Genomic DNA, 17,157 nt, shown 5'->3' on the forward strand with positions numbered 1-17,157 from the left:
TACCCCATATGTGGGTGTAAACCATTGTTTGGGCGCAGGGCAGAGCTCGGAAGGGAAGGAGCGCCATTTGACTTTTCAATGCAAAATTGACTGGAATTGAGATGGGACGCCATGTTGCGTTTGGAGAGCCCCTGATGTGCCTAAACATTGAAACCCCCCACAAGTGACACCATTTTGGAAAGTAGACCCCTTAAGGAACTTATCTAGATGTGTGTTGAGCACTTTGACCCAACAAGTGCTTCACAGAAGTTTATAATGCAGAGCCGTAAAAATAAAAATCATATTTTTTCACAAAAATGATCTTTTCGCCCCCATTTTTTTATTTCCCCAAGGGTAAGAGAAGAAATTAGACCACAAAAGTTGTTGTGCAATTTGTCCTGAGTACGACGATACCCCATATGTGGGGGTAAACCACTGTTTGGGCGCATAGCAGAGCTCGGAAGGGAAGGAGCGCTATTTTACTTTTCAATGCAAAATTGACTGGAATTAAGATGGGATGCCATGTTGCGTTTGGAGAGCCCCTGATGTGCCTAAACATTGAAACCCCCCACAAGTGACACCATTTTGGAAAGTAGACCCCTTAAGGAACTTATCTAGATGTGTGTTGAGCACTTTGACCCAACAAGTGCTTCACAGAAGTTTATAATGCAGAGCCGTAAAAATAAAAATCATATTTTTTCACAAAAATGATCTTTTCGCCCCCATTTTTTTATTTCCCCAAGGGTAAGAGAAGAAATTAGACCACAAAAGTTGTTGTGCAATTTGTCCTGAGTACGACGATACCCCATATGTGGGGGTAAACCACTGTTTGGGCGCATAACAGAGCTCGGAAGGGAAGGAGCGCTATTTTACTTTTCAATGCAAAATTGACTGGAATTAAGATGGGATGCCATGTTGCGTTTGGAGAGCCCCTGATGTGCCTAAACATTGAAACCCCCCACAAGTGACACCATTTTGGAAAGTAGACCCCTTAAGGAACTTATCTAGATGTGTGTTGAGCACTTTGACCCAACAAGTGCTTCACAGAAGTTTATAATGCAGAGCCGTAAAAATAAAAATCATATTTTTTCACAAAAATGATCTTTTCGCCCCCATTTTTTTATTTCCCCAAGGGTAAGAGAAGAAATTAGACCACAAAAGTTGTTGTGCAATTTGTCCTGAGTACGACGATACCCCATATGTGGAGGTAAACCACTGTTTGGGCGCATAACAGAGCTCGGAAGGGAAGGAGCGCTATTTTACTTTTCAATGCAAAATTGACTGGAATTAAGATGGGATGCCATGTTGCGTTTGGAGAGCCCCTGATGTGCCTAAACATTAAAAACCCCCACAAGTGACACCATTTTGGAAAGTAGACCCCCTAAGGAACTTATCTAGATGTGTTTTGAGAGCTTTGAACCCCCAAGTGTTTCACTACAGTTTATAACGCAGAGCCGTGAAAATAAAAATTCCTTTTTTTTTCACAAAAATGATTTTTTAGCCCCCAGTTTTGTATTTTCACAAGGGTATCAGGATAAATTGGGCTCCAAAAGTTGTTGTCCAATTTGTCCTGAGTACGTTGACACCCCATATGTGGGGGGGAACCACTGTTTGGGCGCATGACAGAGCTCGGAAGGGAAGGAGCGCCATTTGGAATGCAGACTTAAATGGATTGGTCTGCAGGCGTCACGTTGCATTTGCAGAGCCCCTGATGTACCCAAACAGTACAAACCCCCCACAAGTGACCCCATATCGGAAACTAGACCCCCCCAAGGAACTTATCTAGATGTGTTGTGAGAACTTTGAACCCCCAAGTGTTTCACTACAGTTTACAACGCAGAGCCGTGAAAATAAAAAATCTTTTTTTTCCCACAAAACTTATTTTTTGGCCCCCAGTTTTGTATTTTCCCAAGGGTAGCAGGAGAAATTGGACCACAAAAGATGATGTCCAATTTGTCCTGAGTACGCTGATACCCCATATGTTGGGGTAAACCCCTGTTTGGGCACACGGGAGAGCTCTGAAGGGAAGGAGCACTGTTTTCCTTTTTCAACGCAGAATTGGCTGGAATTCAGATCGGATGCCATGTCCCGTTTGGAGAGCCCCTGATGTGCCTAAACAGTGGAAACCCCCCAATTATAACTGAAACCCTAATCCAAACACATCCCTAACCCTAATCCCAACGGTAACCCTAACCACTCCTCTAACCCAGACACACCCAACCCTATTCCCAACCGTAAATGTAATCCAAACCCTAACCCTATCTTTAGCCCCAACCCTAACTGTAGCTCCAACCCTAGCCCCAACCCTAACCCTAACCCTAGCCCTATCACTAGCCCTAACACTAGCCGTAACACTAGCCCTAACCCTAGCCCTAACCCTAGCCCTAACCCTATCCCCAACCCTAACCCTAGCCCTAACCCTAGTCCTAACCCTTGCCCTAACCCTAACCCTAACTCTAGTCCTAACTCTAGCCCTAGCCCTAGCCCCAACCCTAGCCCTAACCCTAGCCCTAACCCTAGCCCTAACCCTAGCCCTAACCCTAGCCCTAACTCTAGTCCTAACCCTAACCCTAACCCTAATGGGAAAATGGAAATAAATACATTTTTAAATTTTTTTATTTTTCCCTAACTAAGGGGGTGATGAAGGGGGGGTTGATTTACTTTTATAGCGGGTTATTTAGCGGATTTTTATGATTGGCAGCTGTCACACACTGAAAGACGCTTTTCATTGCAAAAAATATTTTTTGCGTTACCACATTTTGAGAGCTGTAATTTTTCCATATTTGAGTCCACAGAGTTATGTGAGATCTTGTTTTTTGCGGGACGCGTTGACGTTTTTATTGGTAACATTTTCGGACACGTGACATTTTTTGATCGCTTTTTATTCCGATTTTTGTGAGGCAGAGTGATCAAAAACCAGCTATTCATGAATTTCTTTTGGGGGAGGCGTTTATACCGTTCCGCGTTTGGTAAAATTGATAAAGCAGTTTTATTCGTCGGGTCAGTACGATTACAGCGATATCTCATTTATATCATTTTTTTATGTTTTGGCGCTTTTATACGATAAAAACTATTTTATAGAAAAAATAATTATTTTGGTATCGCTTTATTCTCAGGACTATAACTTTTTTATCTTTTTGCTGATGATGCTGTATGGCAGCTCGTTTTTTGCGGGACAAGATGACGTTTTCAGTGGTACCATGGTTATTTATATCAGTCTTTTTGATCGCGTGTTATTCCACTTTTTGTTCGGCGGTATGGTAATAAAGCGTTGTTTTTTGCCTCGTTTTTTTTTTTTTTTTTCCTTACGGTGTTTACTGAAGGGGTTAACTAGTGGGGCAGTTTTATAGGTTGGGTCGTTACGGACGCGGCGATACTAAATGTGTGTACTTCTATTGTTTTTTTTATTTTATTTAGCTAAAGAAATGTATTTATGGGAATATTTTTTTTTTTTTTTCTTTATTTAGGATATTTTTTTTATTTTTTTTTTACACACATGTGGGGAATTTTTTTTTTACTTTTTTACTTTGTCCCAGGGGGGGACATCACAGATAATTGATCTGGCAGTGTGCACAGCACTCTGCCAGATCTGCGATCTGCTGTGCAGGGCTGCAGGCTTACCAAGTGTCTGCTCTGAGCAGACACTCGGTAAGCCACCTCCCTCCCTGCAGGACCCGGATGCCGCGGCCATCTTGGATCCGGGACCTGCGGCGAGGAGGGAGGTAGGAGACCCTCAGAGCAACGCGATCACATCGCGTTGCTCCGGGGGTCTCAGGGAAGCACGCAGGGAGCCCCCTCCCTGCGCGATGCTTCCCTATACCGCCGGTACACCGCGATCATGTTTGATCGCGGTGTGCCGGGGGTTAATGTGCCGGGGGCGGTCCGTGACCGCTCCTGGCACATAGTGCCGGATGTCAGCTGCGATATGCAGCTGACACCCGGCCGCGCTCCCCCCGAGAGCGCGGCCGATCGGCTATGACGTACTATCCCGTCGAGGGTCAGATAGGCCCAGGTCACCTCGACGGGATAGTACGTCTAAGGTCACAGAGGGGTTAAAGACAATACATTCTGTTAAATATACCTATACAATTTTGGTGACTAGCGTGACAAACTAATGGGTACAAAAATACTATGGAAGTGCAGACCATTTCTTCGTAAAATAGAAATGATTAAAGTTGACACTGAAAGTGGACTATGAAAACATACATTTCCTTGGTGTGCTTACTTGGTGTTGAAATACATTAGCGTAAAAAGAAGAGTAGTAGGTGAATGGGCTCCCAATTGCTTACAGTCCCACAACATTTCTTCCGAAATGCAGCTGGATATTACATAACCTGTGGAGGAGAAATTTCCATAAATCACTAACATAACTAAGTTAGCAATACAGCAATAAATGAACCAACATTAAAATAAACCTACCAAATGGATTTACACGAGGGCAATATCCCTTAAGCACGTCATGAAGTTTTTCCAGAAACTTAGAATAATAAAGATCGGCAAAAACGTTATCAATCCGGTTGTTGTCAAACATATGCTGGAAATAGAATAAAAGATATCATTATTCTCCTGGTATAAGCCTAAATTTACTTTAAATTTCACCTAAAAACTACCTTGAAATTCAAAGAGAAGAGAAGATGATCTTGCAATTATCAGTATTAGGATTCAGTCAGAAGTTATTTTTATTGCATATGAAAAATGAATATGAATTCAGACTACCTTGTTATTGACAGTAGCAAGCGTCAGGGACCAATTGTTTAAACAGATACAGGTGCTCCCATTGGCGAAAGTTTTTACGCCATACATGCTACGCCAGTCCCAGACTGCATAACTAATTCTGAAAAGGCACACTCTACTGAGAAGATGCACCAAATTCAAGAAGTAGCTCTTGCTTTTTAATGAATTTGGTGCATCGTGCTCCAGCAAGCTCTTCATTTAGAGTGGCGTGCACAACACCAGTCTTAATGACTCGACTCCTATGTGTCTTTTCTCAGTGCCACTGTTCAGGTTGAATGAAAAAAAAAAAAAAAAAGTCTCCCAGCACACTTTAGAGAACTAGTCATACCACTGGTTCTAGCACCAAATCAATGTAACGCTGACCTGCGAGTGCCTGGAATGAAAACTAGAGGGGTCCATACAATGTGTCACCCCACACCTCAGCCCCAGGAGTGGTAGGAGTTGATGTTCTTTCCGGAGAGCCTCATTCTATGGTGTGTGGTGCCATAATGTATGGTAGTCAAGCCCTCTAATTTTCATTCCAGGTAGACTAACAGCTTGGTGTTACATTGATTGGTGATGGTGGTACAGCCACTTTTCAACATCAGGCTGAATGTTGCTCTGGTTACTGTGAGCAGTCTGCATGACCCAAATGTGCTATGTCTGTGGACTTGTCTCCAATGAGCATATATAGGACATCATTAGAAAACCGCAATTGCAAAGGGAACTGCCAGCAGCAGATCTTGATTATTTGTGTGCCAAAGAGAATTCAGTGTGGAAGAACATTCCTCAAACAAACATTAATAACTTCACTGATAGCATGCCACGGTGTGTAAGTGAGTGTATTTCTGTACATGGCACCCATGCTCAATACGGAATACATTTTGAAGACTTTCAATTTTTTCATCCTTGCATATCATTAATATGCCTGTAAATCCTGTGATTTCCATACCACAACCTTTCCTTGTTGATGTTGCAATTTCAATGATCAGAAATGTAGAAAGACACTGGTTTACCGTTAAAGGGAACCTGTCACCACGTTTTTTCAATATGAGCTAAAAATAGCGTTCAATAGGGCCTGAGCTGTGCTTTACAATAGTGCCTTTATTCTCCCGATTCCCCACCTTTGCTGCAAAAATACCTTAGTAAACTCGCTGTTTTCGGCTGTCAATCACCCCGATCCAATGGGCGTTGCCAAAGCGCTGTTTCTCCCCCCGCTCCTCGGCGTGTCAGACGTAACTCGATCTGTGAATAGCACAGATCGCGCTCTTTTTTTGCAGTTGCGCAGTGCATTAGGCCCAACTGTTGGCAAAGTATACAGCACATCATTGCGCATGCGCGGTTTTCCACTGTAACCTCTGTGCCCCGGAAGTCTGGATATGCAAATTGTGTTGTCCTGGACGCCGGTAAACTTTTCCCATCCAGAACTGCTAGCGTAAGTTTTGTAACAAAATCGCTTATCTATCTATCTATCTATCCATCTATCTCATTCTATCTAAGGTATTCTTTCTAACTTTCTCATTCCTTCTTTCTATCTATTTATCCATCTCATCTATCTAAGAGCTGATTACATACAACATACACCCTGCGACATACACCCTACAACATACACCCTGCGACATGCACCCTACAACATACAACATACACCCCGCGACATACACCCTAGAACATACAACATACACCCTGCGACATACACCCTACAACATACACCCTGCGACATACACCCTGCGACATACACCCTGCGACATACACCCTGCGACATACACCCTGCGACATACACCCTGCGACATACACCCTGCGACATACACCCTACAACATACACCCCGCGACATACACCCTAGAACATACACCCTGCGACATGCACCCTACAACATACACCCCGCGACATACACCCTAGAACATACACCCTGCGACATGCACCCTACAACATACACCCTGCGACATACACCCCGCGACATACACCCTAGAACATACACCCTGCGACATGCACCCTACAACATACAACATACACCCTGCGACATACACCCTGCGACATGCACCCTGCGACATGCACCCTACAACATACACCCTACAACATACACCCTACAACATACACCCTGCGACATGCACCCTACAACATACAACATACACCCTGCGACATACACCCTGCGATATACGACTTGCAACCTACCACATGTGACATGCAACATACTACATGCGACATGCAATATACGACATGCAACATACCACATGACATGCAAAACAACATGTGATTTGAAACATGCGACATGCAGCAACATGCGACATGCAATGTGACATGCGACAGCATGCGACATGCAACATGTGACGACATGCAACATGCGGCGACATGCAACAACATGTGACATGCAACAGCATGCGACAACATGCAACGACATGTAACATGCGACATGCAACGACATGTAACATGTGACAGCATGCAACATGTGACAACATGCAACTTGCAACAGCATGCGACATGCAACAACATGTGACATGCAGCATGCATGTCGTCGCATGTTGCTGCATGTCACATCTTGTTTCATGTCGCGTGTCGTCGCATGTTGCTGCATGTTGTCGAATGTAGCATGTTGATGTCGCATGTTGCTGCATGTCGCATGTTTCATATCACATGTGTTTTGCATGTCACATGTGGTATGTTGCATGTTGTATATTGCATGTCGCATGTAGTATGTTGCATGTCACATGTGGTAGGTTGCAAGTCGTATATCGCAGGGTGTATGTCACAGTGTGTATGTAGCAGGGTGTATGTTCTAGGGTGCATGTCGTGGGGTGTATGTTGTATGTAATCTGCTCTTAGATAGATGAGATGGATAAATAGATAGAAAGAAGGAATGAGAAAGTTAGACGGAATACCATAGATAGAATGAGATAGATAGATGTAGATAGATAGATAGATAGATAGATAGATAGATAGATAGATAGATAGATAGATGATTTTGTCACAAAACTTACACTAGCAATCCTGGATGGGAAAAGTTTACCGGTGTCCAGGACAACACAATTTGCATAACCAGACTTCTGGGGCACACAGGTTACAGTGAAGAGCTGCGCATGGGCAATGATGTGCTGTATGCTATGCCCACAGTTGGGCAAAGCATAATGCGCAGGTGTGAGATGAGACTTTAATGCGCAGGCACGAAATACAACGCCGGGAAGAAGCTTCTTAGTGAAAAGCCAGAGGTGGGGAGAAACAGCGATTTGGCAACGCCCATCGGACCAGACCGGGGTGATTGACAGCTGAAAATGGCGAGTATACTAAGGTATTTTGGCAGCAAAGGTGGCGAATCAGGGGATAATAAAGGCACTATGGTAAAGCACAGCTCAGGCCCTATTGAACGCTATTTTTAGCTCATATTGAAAAAAGGGGGTAACAGGTTCCCTTTAACACTAATAATCAAGGCTTATACCTCTAAAGCTAGAACAAAAGAGCAGTCATACCTTCTGTACACAAAGGAGCAAATAAAACATCATATCTGCATCATATGGAGAACCATCATGCCTCTTGGCTTCTTTGGTTATTAAACATAATCCATAATTTAATTCAGCGATTGGCACAGAGAGCACATCTTCTTTAAAAATTAACAGTCTTCTTTCTGGAAAAGTAAATAAAACAACATTGCTTCATTATAAATAGGAGTGTGTGAGGTACAAAAAAACAAAAACAAACTAAATTAATACATGTCTCCCAGTGCGTCACCATTCCTGCGATGTTTGCACGGCTAGTCTCACCAAGTCATGTGACATTATTGAGTCACATGAACACTGGAGCCCATCAGCGACCACCGATGGGTTGCGGTGGTCAAGTGGTTCAATAAGGTATTTTGACCCACCGAGAAAAGCATTTCCAACATCACAAGAATGGTGTCCCTGTGGGAGAGGAGTAGGAATTGTTTTTATTTTATTTGAGGCCCTGAAAGGATTATCACCTTCACCACATCTGCCATACATGTACGGTGCATATCAGAAGCGGGTGTACGGGGTGGGTTCTCGCAGCGAGCCCGCCGCCTACCGGCAGGTGATGACTGTGTATTACATCCAGCACCTGCTCCACACATTTTTTTTAGTCTGCTAAAAATGCAGCTGTCAATCTCTGACAACAGCTTTTACCAAGCGCCAACATGCTTGCGCATCATTCTCTCCGCCATTAGACAGCTCCATCGCCTGAAAAATAAAAATGACACGGGTCTCAAGAAAATGGCGATGGAACACAAAAATTAGTACACCACAAAAACAGTCAGAATTGCAAAAAAAATGTTTTCTCAATTTCACCGCACTTGGAATTTTTATTTTCATTTTTCAGTACACTGCGTGGTAAAACAAATGACATCATTCAAAAGTACAACTCATCATGCAAAAAACAAGCCCTCACATGTCTATGTGGACAGAAAAATCAAACAGTTATTTGATTGAATGGTTTTATAGATTAGAAAAACAAAGCTATTTTACTTCAAAACCAGTGCTGACCTGTCCATAGTTTGTGTGTGGTATTGGTGCTTAGTCTCATTGGTGGAGCTGAACTAATACCAGATCTAATTCTTGGGCAGGTGTGGCTGGACAAATTGTGTACAGCCACACGAAAGTGATTTTTTTTTTTTATACCGCTGGAAAAAGAAAGAAGCAATATGTCATTGATGTCAAGCAGCTGTTCTGACACTTGGTGGGTCCCTCCTGGTCTGTTCCGATCTCAATTCACAGGAAATGACCATTCAGCCTAGTGACAGGGTCAGACTGGCCCACCGGAGAACCGGAGGATCCTCCGGTGGGCCCAGGCACTGACTCCTGCTGGCACACAGGGCCCCGGCGGCACACTAAGCAACCCATGAGTGAGGGAAGGGGGAGCAGCAAGTTACAGAGGCAGGAGCTGCTAAAGAGAAATGAATATTCACTGCTTTCCACGCCCATTTCTCTTTCGCAGCGGCACACCTGATCAGCCTTAGGAAGCCGGCTAACACTGCCTGCTATTAAAGAAGAAGAAGAATACTCACTGCCACCGAGGCTGGTCTTAGAGGCAGTTTAGGGCTGCCTCATGCTTTAGACATGCTGCTCCTTTAAATGTAAATGATCGGGCTTCATTCCTCTACAGAAGACAGGCCTCCCTCACACTGCCGCATGAGAGGAGCGCCTGGGAGACATCAGGATCACTAACATGCCAGTAGAGCAGTAACTGGGAGCAGCAGACTAAAGAGAGGTGAGAAAACTGCTTAAGTGTTACTATATCCACTGCTTTCATAGTCAGTGGTAGTAATGGCCGCACAGGCAGGGAGACTGCTCGTCAGTGGTGATAGGCTGATGTAGTTCATGACGTCTGGTACTGCTGGAGAGCAGCCCGGTGCCTGTGTGCACCATTACTAGCCTCACTAGCAGTCGGAAAAGTACAGATCTGCTGTAAGGAAACCTTGTTTGTTTCTGTCCCTCCTGTGTCGGCAGCACCTCACTACACTGCAGTGCCCTGAGGAGGAGAGCAGCCATGTTCCGACTGCAAGGGAGGGAGCCATAAATCCTTCACCCCTCTCTCAGATAAGCAGAACAGGTGGCCAGGAAGCCTTGCCCAATTGCTTCCAGAACAGCAAAATTGCTATGGATTCAATGGAAAGTTTTCTAAAGGGTGATTGTGTTCACTATCTAACTTCTATGTGAGAAATTGTATAATTTATTGGTGTTGGACAGTCAAAACTTGATTGATAACCTATCCAGGGGTCCAATTATAATAATGTGATTATTGGCGTCCAACATCCAGCCCCCACACCACTGATGTGCTGTTATTTGGGTCAGCTATAGTGATGAATGTAGCTGCAATGGTCGGTCCATTGAATGTGTAGCAGCCACTGCTGGGTACAACAGACCAGCTCTTATAGCTGCAGCCGTTCTGCAGTACCCAGCAGCGCCTGCTACACAGCATCTTCCGCATTCAGCGGCTCTATGGAAAGTGTTTACATATTGCCGCCAACAGTTGGTCAGCGTGGGAATCTGTCCACAAACAACATAATCAGGGTGGATAAAAATCAATGTTTTTTTAAAAAAAATCAAAAAAATCGGATTTTTTTGATTTAAATCGGATTTTTTTGATTTAAATCGGATTTTTTTCAATAAACTGCTTTTTGAGGAAAATATTTTACCATCCAAAGGTTCTTCCATCATGAGATAAAGCTGAGTTGTTTAACTCAGTAGAATAAAGGCTGTATATGTGTAACATTCACAATGCCATGCTCTTCCAGAGGTTTCTGTAGGATGCTGACTATCCAACAAGTTTGGGCATGTCAACTGAATGGAAAAAGAAACTAAACCAAAAGTGAAACCAAGCTAGAAGTGTGGAATTAAAGGGGCAGTATGAACAAAATGTGGAGGCTATTAATAGTTTATACAATTAAGACATGCTGCTTTTAAACACCTACCTATTGCCATATAGTAAAACAAAAAAGATTTTTACTTACTTTGGGGTCCCCCCCTCACCCTGGCGTTAGATCGTTGCCCCTAGTTTCGTCCGTGTAACTATGGGCGCACATGCGCACTGCTCTCACTTCTCATTTTAATCGTGATTTATATTAAAAAAAACCTTTTGATTTAAATCAGTGATTTAAATCATGATTAAAATCATGATTTAAATCGATCCGATTTAAATAGAAAAAAATCTTTTGATTTAAATCGTGATTTAAATCATGATTTAAATCGGCGTGATTTAAATCAATCCACCCTGAACATAATATTGATGAATAGCTCATCACTGAGTTTTCACCAGACAGCTCCTTTAGTTGTATCGGCATCAGTTGCAGGGGGTGTAAGTAATGAACTGCAGCATCAGTGTTTAGACCTCATTCAGACATCCATGTTGCACGTACATGTTCTGTCTGTGGTTTTCTCAGATACAACAGGTACCTATTTTTTTTTTCTAAATCCATTATAGCCTATGGGGCTGTTCAATTGTCTCTGATTTTCACAGACCGTGTGTCTGTGCAAAATTCACAGACACATATCTATTTTTCTTAGATGACAAGTTCCAAATTTGAGGATAGAAAAAGGCTTTGGAGGGGTGCATTATTAACAAATTGGGGAGAACTCCAAATAAACGCCCACTATAAAAATTTTACTTTTATTATATTAATGTTAAAAATTGCTTTAGGGTCTAAAAATTGAGGTCCCTGATCTGCCTAAATTTGTTGTCAGTAAAGTGCTTGATTTCTTATACTTAATGGGTAACACCATGGAGTGCTAACACTTATTTGGCAGAATAGGACATACAAATTTATCGCACTAGTTCCCCCAACATGTTTCACCACATTTGCAACATCATCAGGGGACAAGCCACTGTCCCATCCCCAACGTGGTGGCCATAATTCTGTAGGACTCCGTTATATTCTATGAGGTGGGCTGTAATATATTCTATGAGGGGCTGCATTATATTCAATAGGGGGCTGCATTATTTTCTATGGGGGAGGGCTGTGTTATACTATACGAGGTGGGCTGTATTATATTCTATGGGGGGCTGCATTATATTCTATAGGGGGCTACATTTTATTCTATGGGGGAGGGCTGTGTTAGAATATAATACAGCCCACCTCATATAGTATAACACAGCCCTCCCCCATAGAATATAATGTAGCCCCCCATAGAATATAATACAGCCCACCTCATATAGTATTTGGGGGGCTGCATTATATTCTATGGGGGGCTGCATTATATTCTATGGGGGGGCTACATTATACTCTATGATGGGGCTACATTATACCCTATGAGGTGGGCTGCATTATTCCCTGTGAGGTGGGCTGCATTATATACTATGTGGGGGCTGCATTATACTCTATGAGGGGGTACATTATATTCTATGAGGTAGGCTGCATTATATTCTACTAGATGGTGGCCCGATTGTAACGCATCGGGTATTCTAGAAAATGTATGTATGTATGTATGTATGTATGTATGTATGTATGTATGTATGTATGTATATATATACACTCACCGGCCACTTTATTAGGTACACCTGTCCAACTTCTTGTTAACACTTAATTTCTAATCAGCCAATCACATGGCGGCAACTCAGTGCATTTAGGCATGTAGACATGGTCAAGACAATCTCCTGCAGTTCAAACCGAGCATCAGTATGGGGAAGAAAGGTGATTTGAGTGCCTTTGAACGTGGCATGGTTGTTGGTGCCAGAAGGGCTGGTCTGAGTATTTCAGAAACTGCTGATCTACTGGGATTTTCACGCACAACCATCTCTAGGGTTTACAGAGAATGGTCCGAAAAAGAAAAAAAATCCAGTGAGCGGCAGTTCTGTGGGCGGAAATGCCTTGTTGATGCCAGAGGTCAGAGGAGAATGGGCAGACTGGTTCGAGCTGATAGAAAGGCAACAGTGACTCAAATCGCCACCCGTTACAACCAAGGTAGGCCTAAGAGCATCTATGAACGCACAGTGCGTCGAACTTTGAGGCAGATGGGCTACAGCAGCAGAAGACCACACCGGGTACCACTCCTTTCAGCTAAGAACAGGAAACTGAGGCTACAATTTGCACAAGCTCATCGAAATTGGACAGTAGAAGATTGGAAAAACGTTGCTTGGTCTGATGAGTCTCGATTTCTGCTGCGACATTCGGATGGTAGGGTCAGAATTTGGCGTAAACAACATGAAATCTTTGGGATGTGGTGGAACGGGAGATTCGCATCAGGGATGTGCAGCCGACAAATCTGCGGCAACTGTGTGATGCCATCATGTCAATATGGACCAAAATCTCTGAGGAATGCTTCCAGCACCTTGTTGAATCTATGCCACGAAGAATTGAGGCAGTTCTGAAGGCAAAAGGGGTCCAACCCGTTACTAGCATGGTGTACCTAATAAAGTGGCCAGTGAGTGTATATAGCAGCCACATAGTATATAGCACAGGCCACATAGTATATAGGAGCCATGTAGTATATAGCAGACAAATACGATGTGGCCTGTGCATTATACTATGTGGCTGCTATATACAAACATGCATACATATTGTAGAATACCCGATGCGTTAATACAAGCCAAGCAATATATAACACAGCCCAAACAGTATATAACACAGCCCACATACTATATAACACAGCCCACGCAGTATATAGCAGCCACGCAGTATATAACACAGGTGACGTAGTATATAACACAGGCCATGCAGTATATAACACTGGCCACGTAATATATAACAGGCCAGGTAGTATATAACACAGCCCACGCAGTATATAACACTGGCCACGTAATATATAAAACAGCCCACGCAGCATATAACACTGGCCACGTAATATATAACACAGCCCACGCAGTATATAACACTGGCCACGTAATATATAACACAGCCCACGCAGTATATAACACTGGCCACATAATATATAACACAGCCCACGTAATATATAACACAGCCCACGCAGTATATAACACTGGCCACGTAATATATAACACAGCCCACGCAGTATATAACACTGGCCACGTATTATATAACACAGCCCACGCAGTATATAAAACTGGCCAGGTAGTATATAGCAGCCACGCAGTATATTACACAGCCCACGCAGTATATAACACTGGCCACGTAATATATAGCACAGCCCACGCAGTATATAACACTGTCCACTTATTATATAACACAGCCCACGCAGTATATAAAACTGGCCAGGTAGTATATAGCAGCCACGCAGTATATTACACAGCCCACGCAGTATATAACACTGGCCACGTAATATATAGCACAGCCCACGCAGTATATAACACAGGCCACATAGCATCTAACACTGGCCAGGTAGTATATAGCAGCCACGTGGTATATTACACAGCCCACGTAGTATATAGCAGTGTGGGCACCATATCCCTGTTAAAAAAAAATAATTAAAATAAAAAAATAGTTATATACTCACCTGCCGGGATCCAATCCAGCGAAGCTGTGGCGCACTCGATGAGAGCGCGGCTGCCGCCATCTTCCGTTCCCAGGATGCATTGCGAAATTACCCAGATGACTTAGCAGTCTCGCGAGACCGCTAAGTCTTCTGGGTAATTTCGCAATGCATCTCTGGGAACGGAAGATGGCGGAGGCCGCCCGCGGCTCGGCGGACTATGGAGGGTGAGTATAGCAGGGTTTTTTGTTTTTTTTTAATTATTTTTAAGCGGTGACAGGAGGGGAGCATGCGGGCGCCGGGCACTGACTGCGGTGACTGGAGGGGAGCATGCGGGCACCGACTGAAGGGGATAATGCGGGCACCGGGCACTGACTGCGGTGACTGGAGGGGAGCATGCGGGCGCCGGGCACTGACTGCGGTGACTGGAGGGGAGCATGCGGGCGCCGGGCACTGACTGCGGTGACTGGAGGGAAGCATGCGGGCGCCGGGCACTGACTGCAGGGGAGCATGCGGGCGCCGGGCACCGACCGCGGTGACTGGAGGGGAGCATGCGGGCGCCGGGCACTGACTGCAGGGGAGCATGCGGGCGCCGGGCACCGACTGCAGTGACTGGAGGGGAGCATGCAGGCGCCGGGCACTGACTGCAGGGGAGTAGGGAGGGACTAATTGGACTGTGCCCGTCACTGATTGGTCGCGGCAGCCATGACAGGCAGCTGGCGAGACCAATCAGCAACGCGGGATTTCCGTGACGGAAGTTCCCCTTAGACAATTATATATATAGATAAGGGGGGGGGGGCTACCACAACCCCTGCTATATCATTAAAACGTGCACTACCTTATATTATACCCTGATATTAGCGTACAATCGGTGGTCTTGTAATTAATTCTATGTAGCTACATAGTGGGCCCAAAGAATGATTTTCTCTGGTGGGCCCAAGGTGCTCCAGTCCGACGCTGTCTAGTGAGCAACACTATTCTATTGCCACATTAAATACACCATAAACCTGCATCATCATCATGTATTGTTACATTTCTGTAAAGGTTTCTGAGATATGCTGCCAAATTCTTAATATGTATGCATACTTCCTAACCACGATGGTTTGTTCTCAGCTTCTTTTACAATCTCTGCATTCTTAACCTGTGCCCAAGTCTTCCAAAACAAAGCTCCTTCTTCTGGCCTAAGGGAGCAGGGAAAATCTGTATTTTGTAACCGCAGCTGTGGCTCAGATGGCGGACACTGTACACCTTGAGGCTTAAAAACAAAGGGAACAACACACAAATATTAAACATTATGGAGTTGTAAGAGTAGCAGAATATTTCAGATCCAAAACAAACATGCATCATTTTTGCTTTTAACATCATGAGTACTTAATCGCAGACCTATTTGATTTTAAGCAACAGATGCAATATCCCCATTGACGCCTTCATTATGAATTCAGGCAGTCTCTGACTTATTAAACATTTGATTTACGTAGGACTCTTTATGAATGTTAGATTTTTTTTTTTTTTTATTAAAATAATACCCACCTAATCAGTTATCGTGCGCCACATGTCTGCATCCAGGCCTCCAAAATCATTGTGTGTTTTAATATTGCGACGTCAAGTCATGTACCATGACCTTATGATGTACAGTGTCGAACAGTTTAAAAAAGGTTCAGTTCTAGTACCTTCACAGTACCCAAGCCTGAACCCGGACGAATGGGGGGGTCAGAACATCCAGTATTTGCCAAGCTATCATGTGCATGACAGCATGGCAAACACTGCATCTGATAGGTGTAAAAAAATCATTACTGCCGGTTAGAGAATTGCAGTTCCCACAATGTCAAATGACAGAGTGAGCCCGCCAAGTGCATGACAGCACGGCAAACACCGCCTCTGATAGGCAGTATTTGTTTGTGGGTTTGATGTCATCTTTGTATTGTCCGCTGACATCAAGCTCTATAAGACGCTGTTATTAACAGCAGCAGGCGGAGGCTGATAGACGCAGTAGTCTTATCAGCAGATGACAGTAGCCAGGAGGTGAACTTTATACCTCCCATCACAGCTGCAGGCTTGTGTAGTCATTTGACAGCATGAGAACCGCCGTTCTCTGACAGCAGTAATGATTTTACCATTGATCAGAAGCTGTGTTTGCCGCGATGTCATGCACATGACTGTGAGACAAACACACAGTGTTCGGGGGGCTGAACCCGAACAGTAACACTGACTTCCTGGTGAAGTCAGTGGTGTTTGGTACAGACGCTGAACTTTACAGTTCGGATTAGCCCATCTCTAATGAAGGGGACCGAACTGTAACACCATTTTAGAGACGATATTAAAAATACAAAGCTGATGACTGGAAAACAGAGGGTAGAGTCTGCAGATGCAAGAGTGCTGTAACCCTTTTAAAGAGCTGATTAGCAGGGGTGCCAAATCTGCCCATCTAATATTGATTACTTTCATCTAGTGGTACAGTTACAAAAATTCATTGCACTTCATGAAGAAATCATGGTTGTATTGTGGCAATAGTGTGAAAGATTTCTGAGTGATTTTTTTGTTGCAATACTGGAAAACTATGTGAACAGGCTAATGGACATCATACAGAATAAAGTCAGCAGA

The 17,157-nt window shown here is 43.9% G+C and overlaps 1 protein-coding gene across 1 annotated transcript in view; it reads right to left on the reverse strand.

Moving 5' to 3' along the window:
* Nucleotides 1-17,157, reverse strand: part of LOC143776016 (transcriptional regulator QRICH1-like) — a 76,768-nt gene that overhangs the window by 17,058 nt on the left and 42,553 nt on the right. The window contains exons 4-7 of the mRNA XM_077264895.1: nucleotides 15,643-15,811; nucleotides 8,152-8,306; nucleotides 4,399-4,513; nucleotides 4,205-4,313 (exon numbers count right to left, since the gene is read on the reverse strand). Of these exons, the coding sequence (XP_077121010.1) occupies nucleotides 4,205-4,313; nucleotides 4,399-4,513; nucleotides 8,152-8,306; nucleotides 15,643-15,811 (548 nt within the window). The remainder of the gene's footprint in view (nucleotides 1-4,204; nucleotides 4,314-4,398; nucleotides 4,514-8,151; nucleotides 8,307-15,642; nucleotides 15,812-17,157) is intronic.

The sequence above is a fragment of the Ranitomeya variabilis genome, chromosome 5, assembly GCF_051348905.1.
Source record: "Ranitomeya variabilis isolate aRanVar5 chromosome 5, aRanVar5.hap1, whole genome shotgun sequence".
NCBI lineage: Eukaryota > Metazoa > Chordata > Amphibia > Anura > Dendrobatidae > Ranitomeya > Ranitomeya variabilis.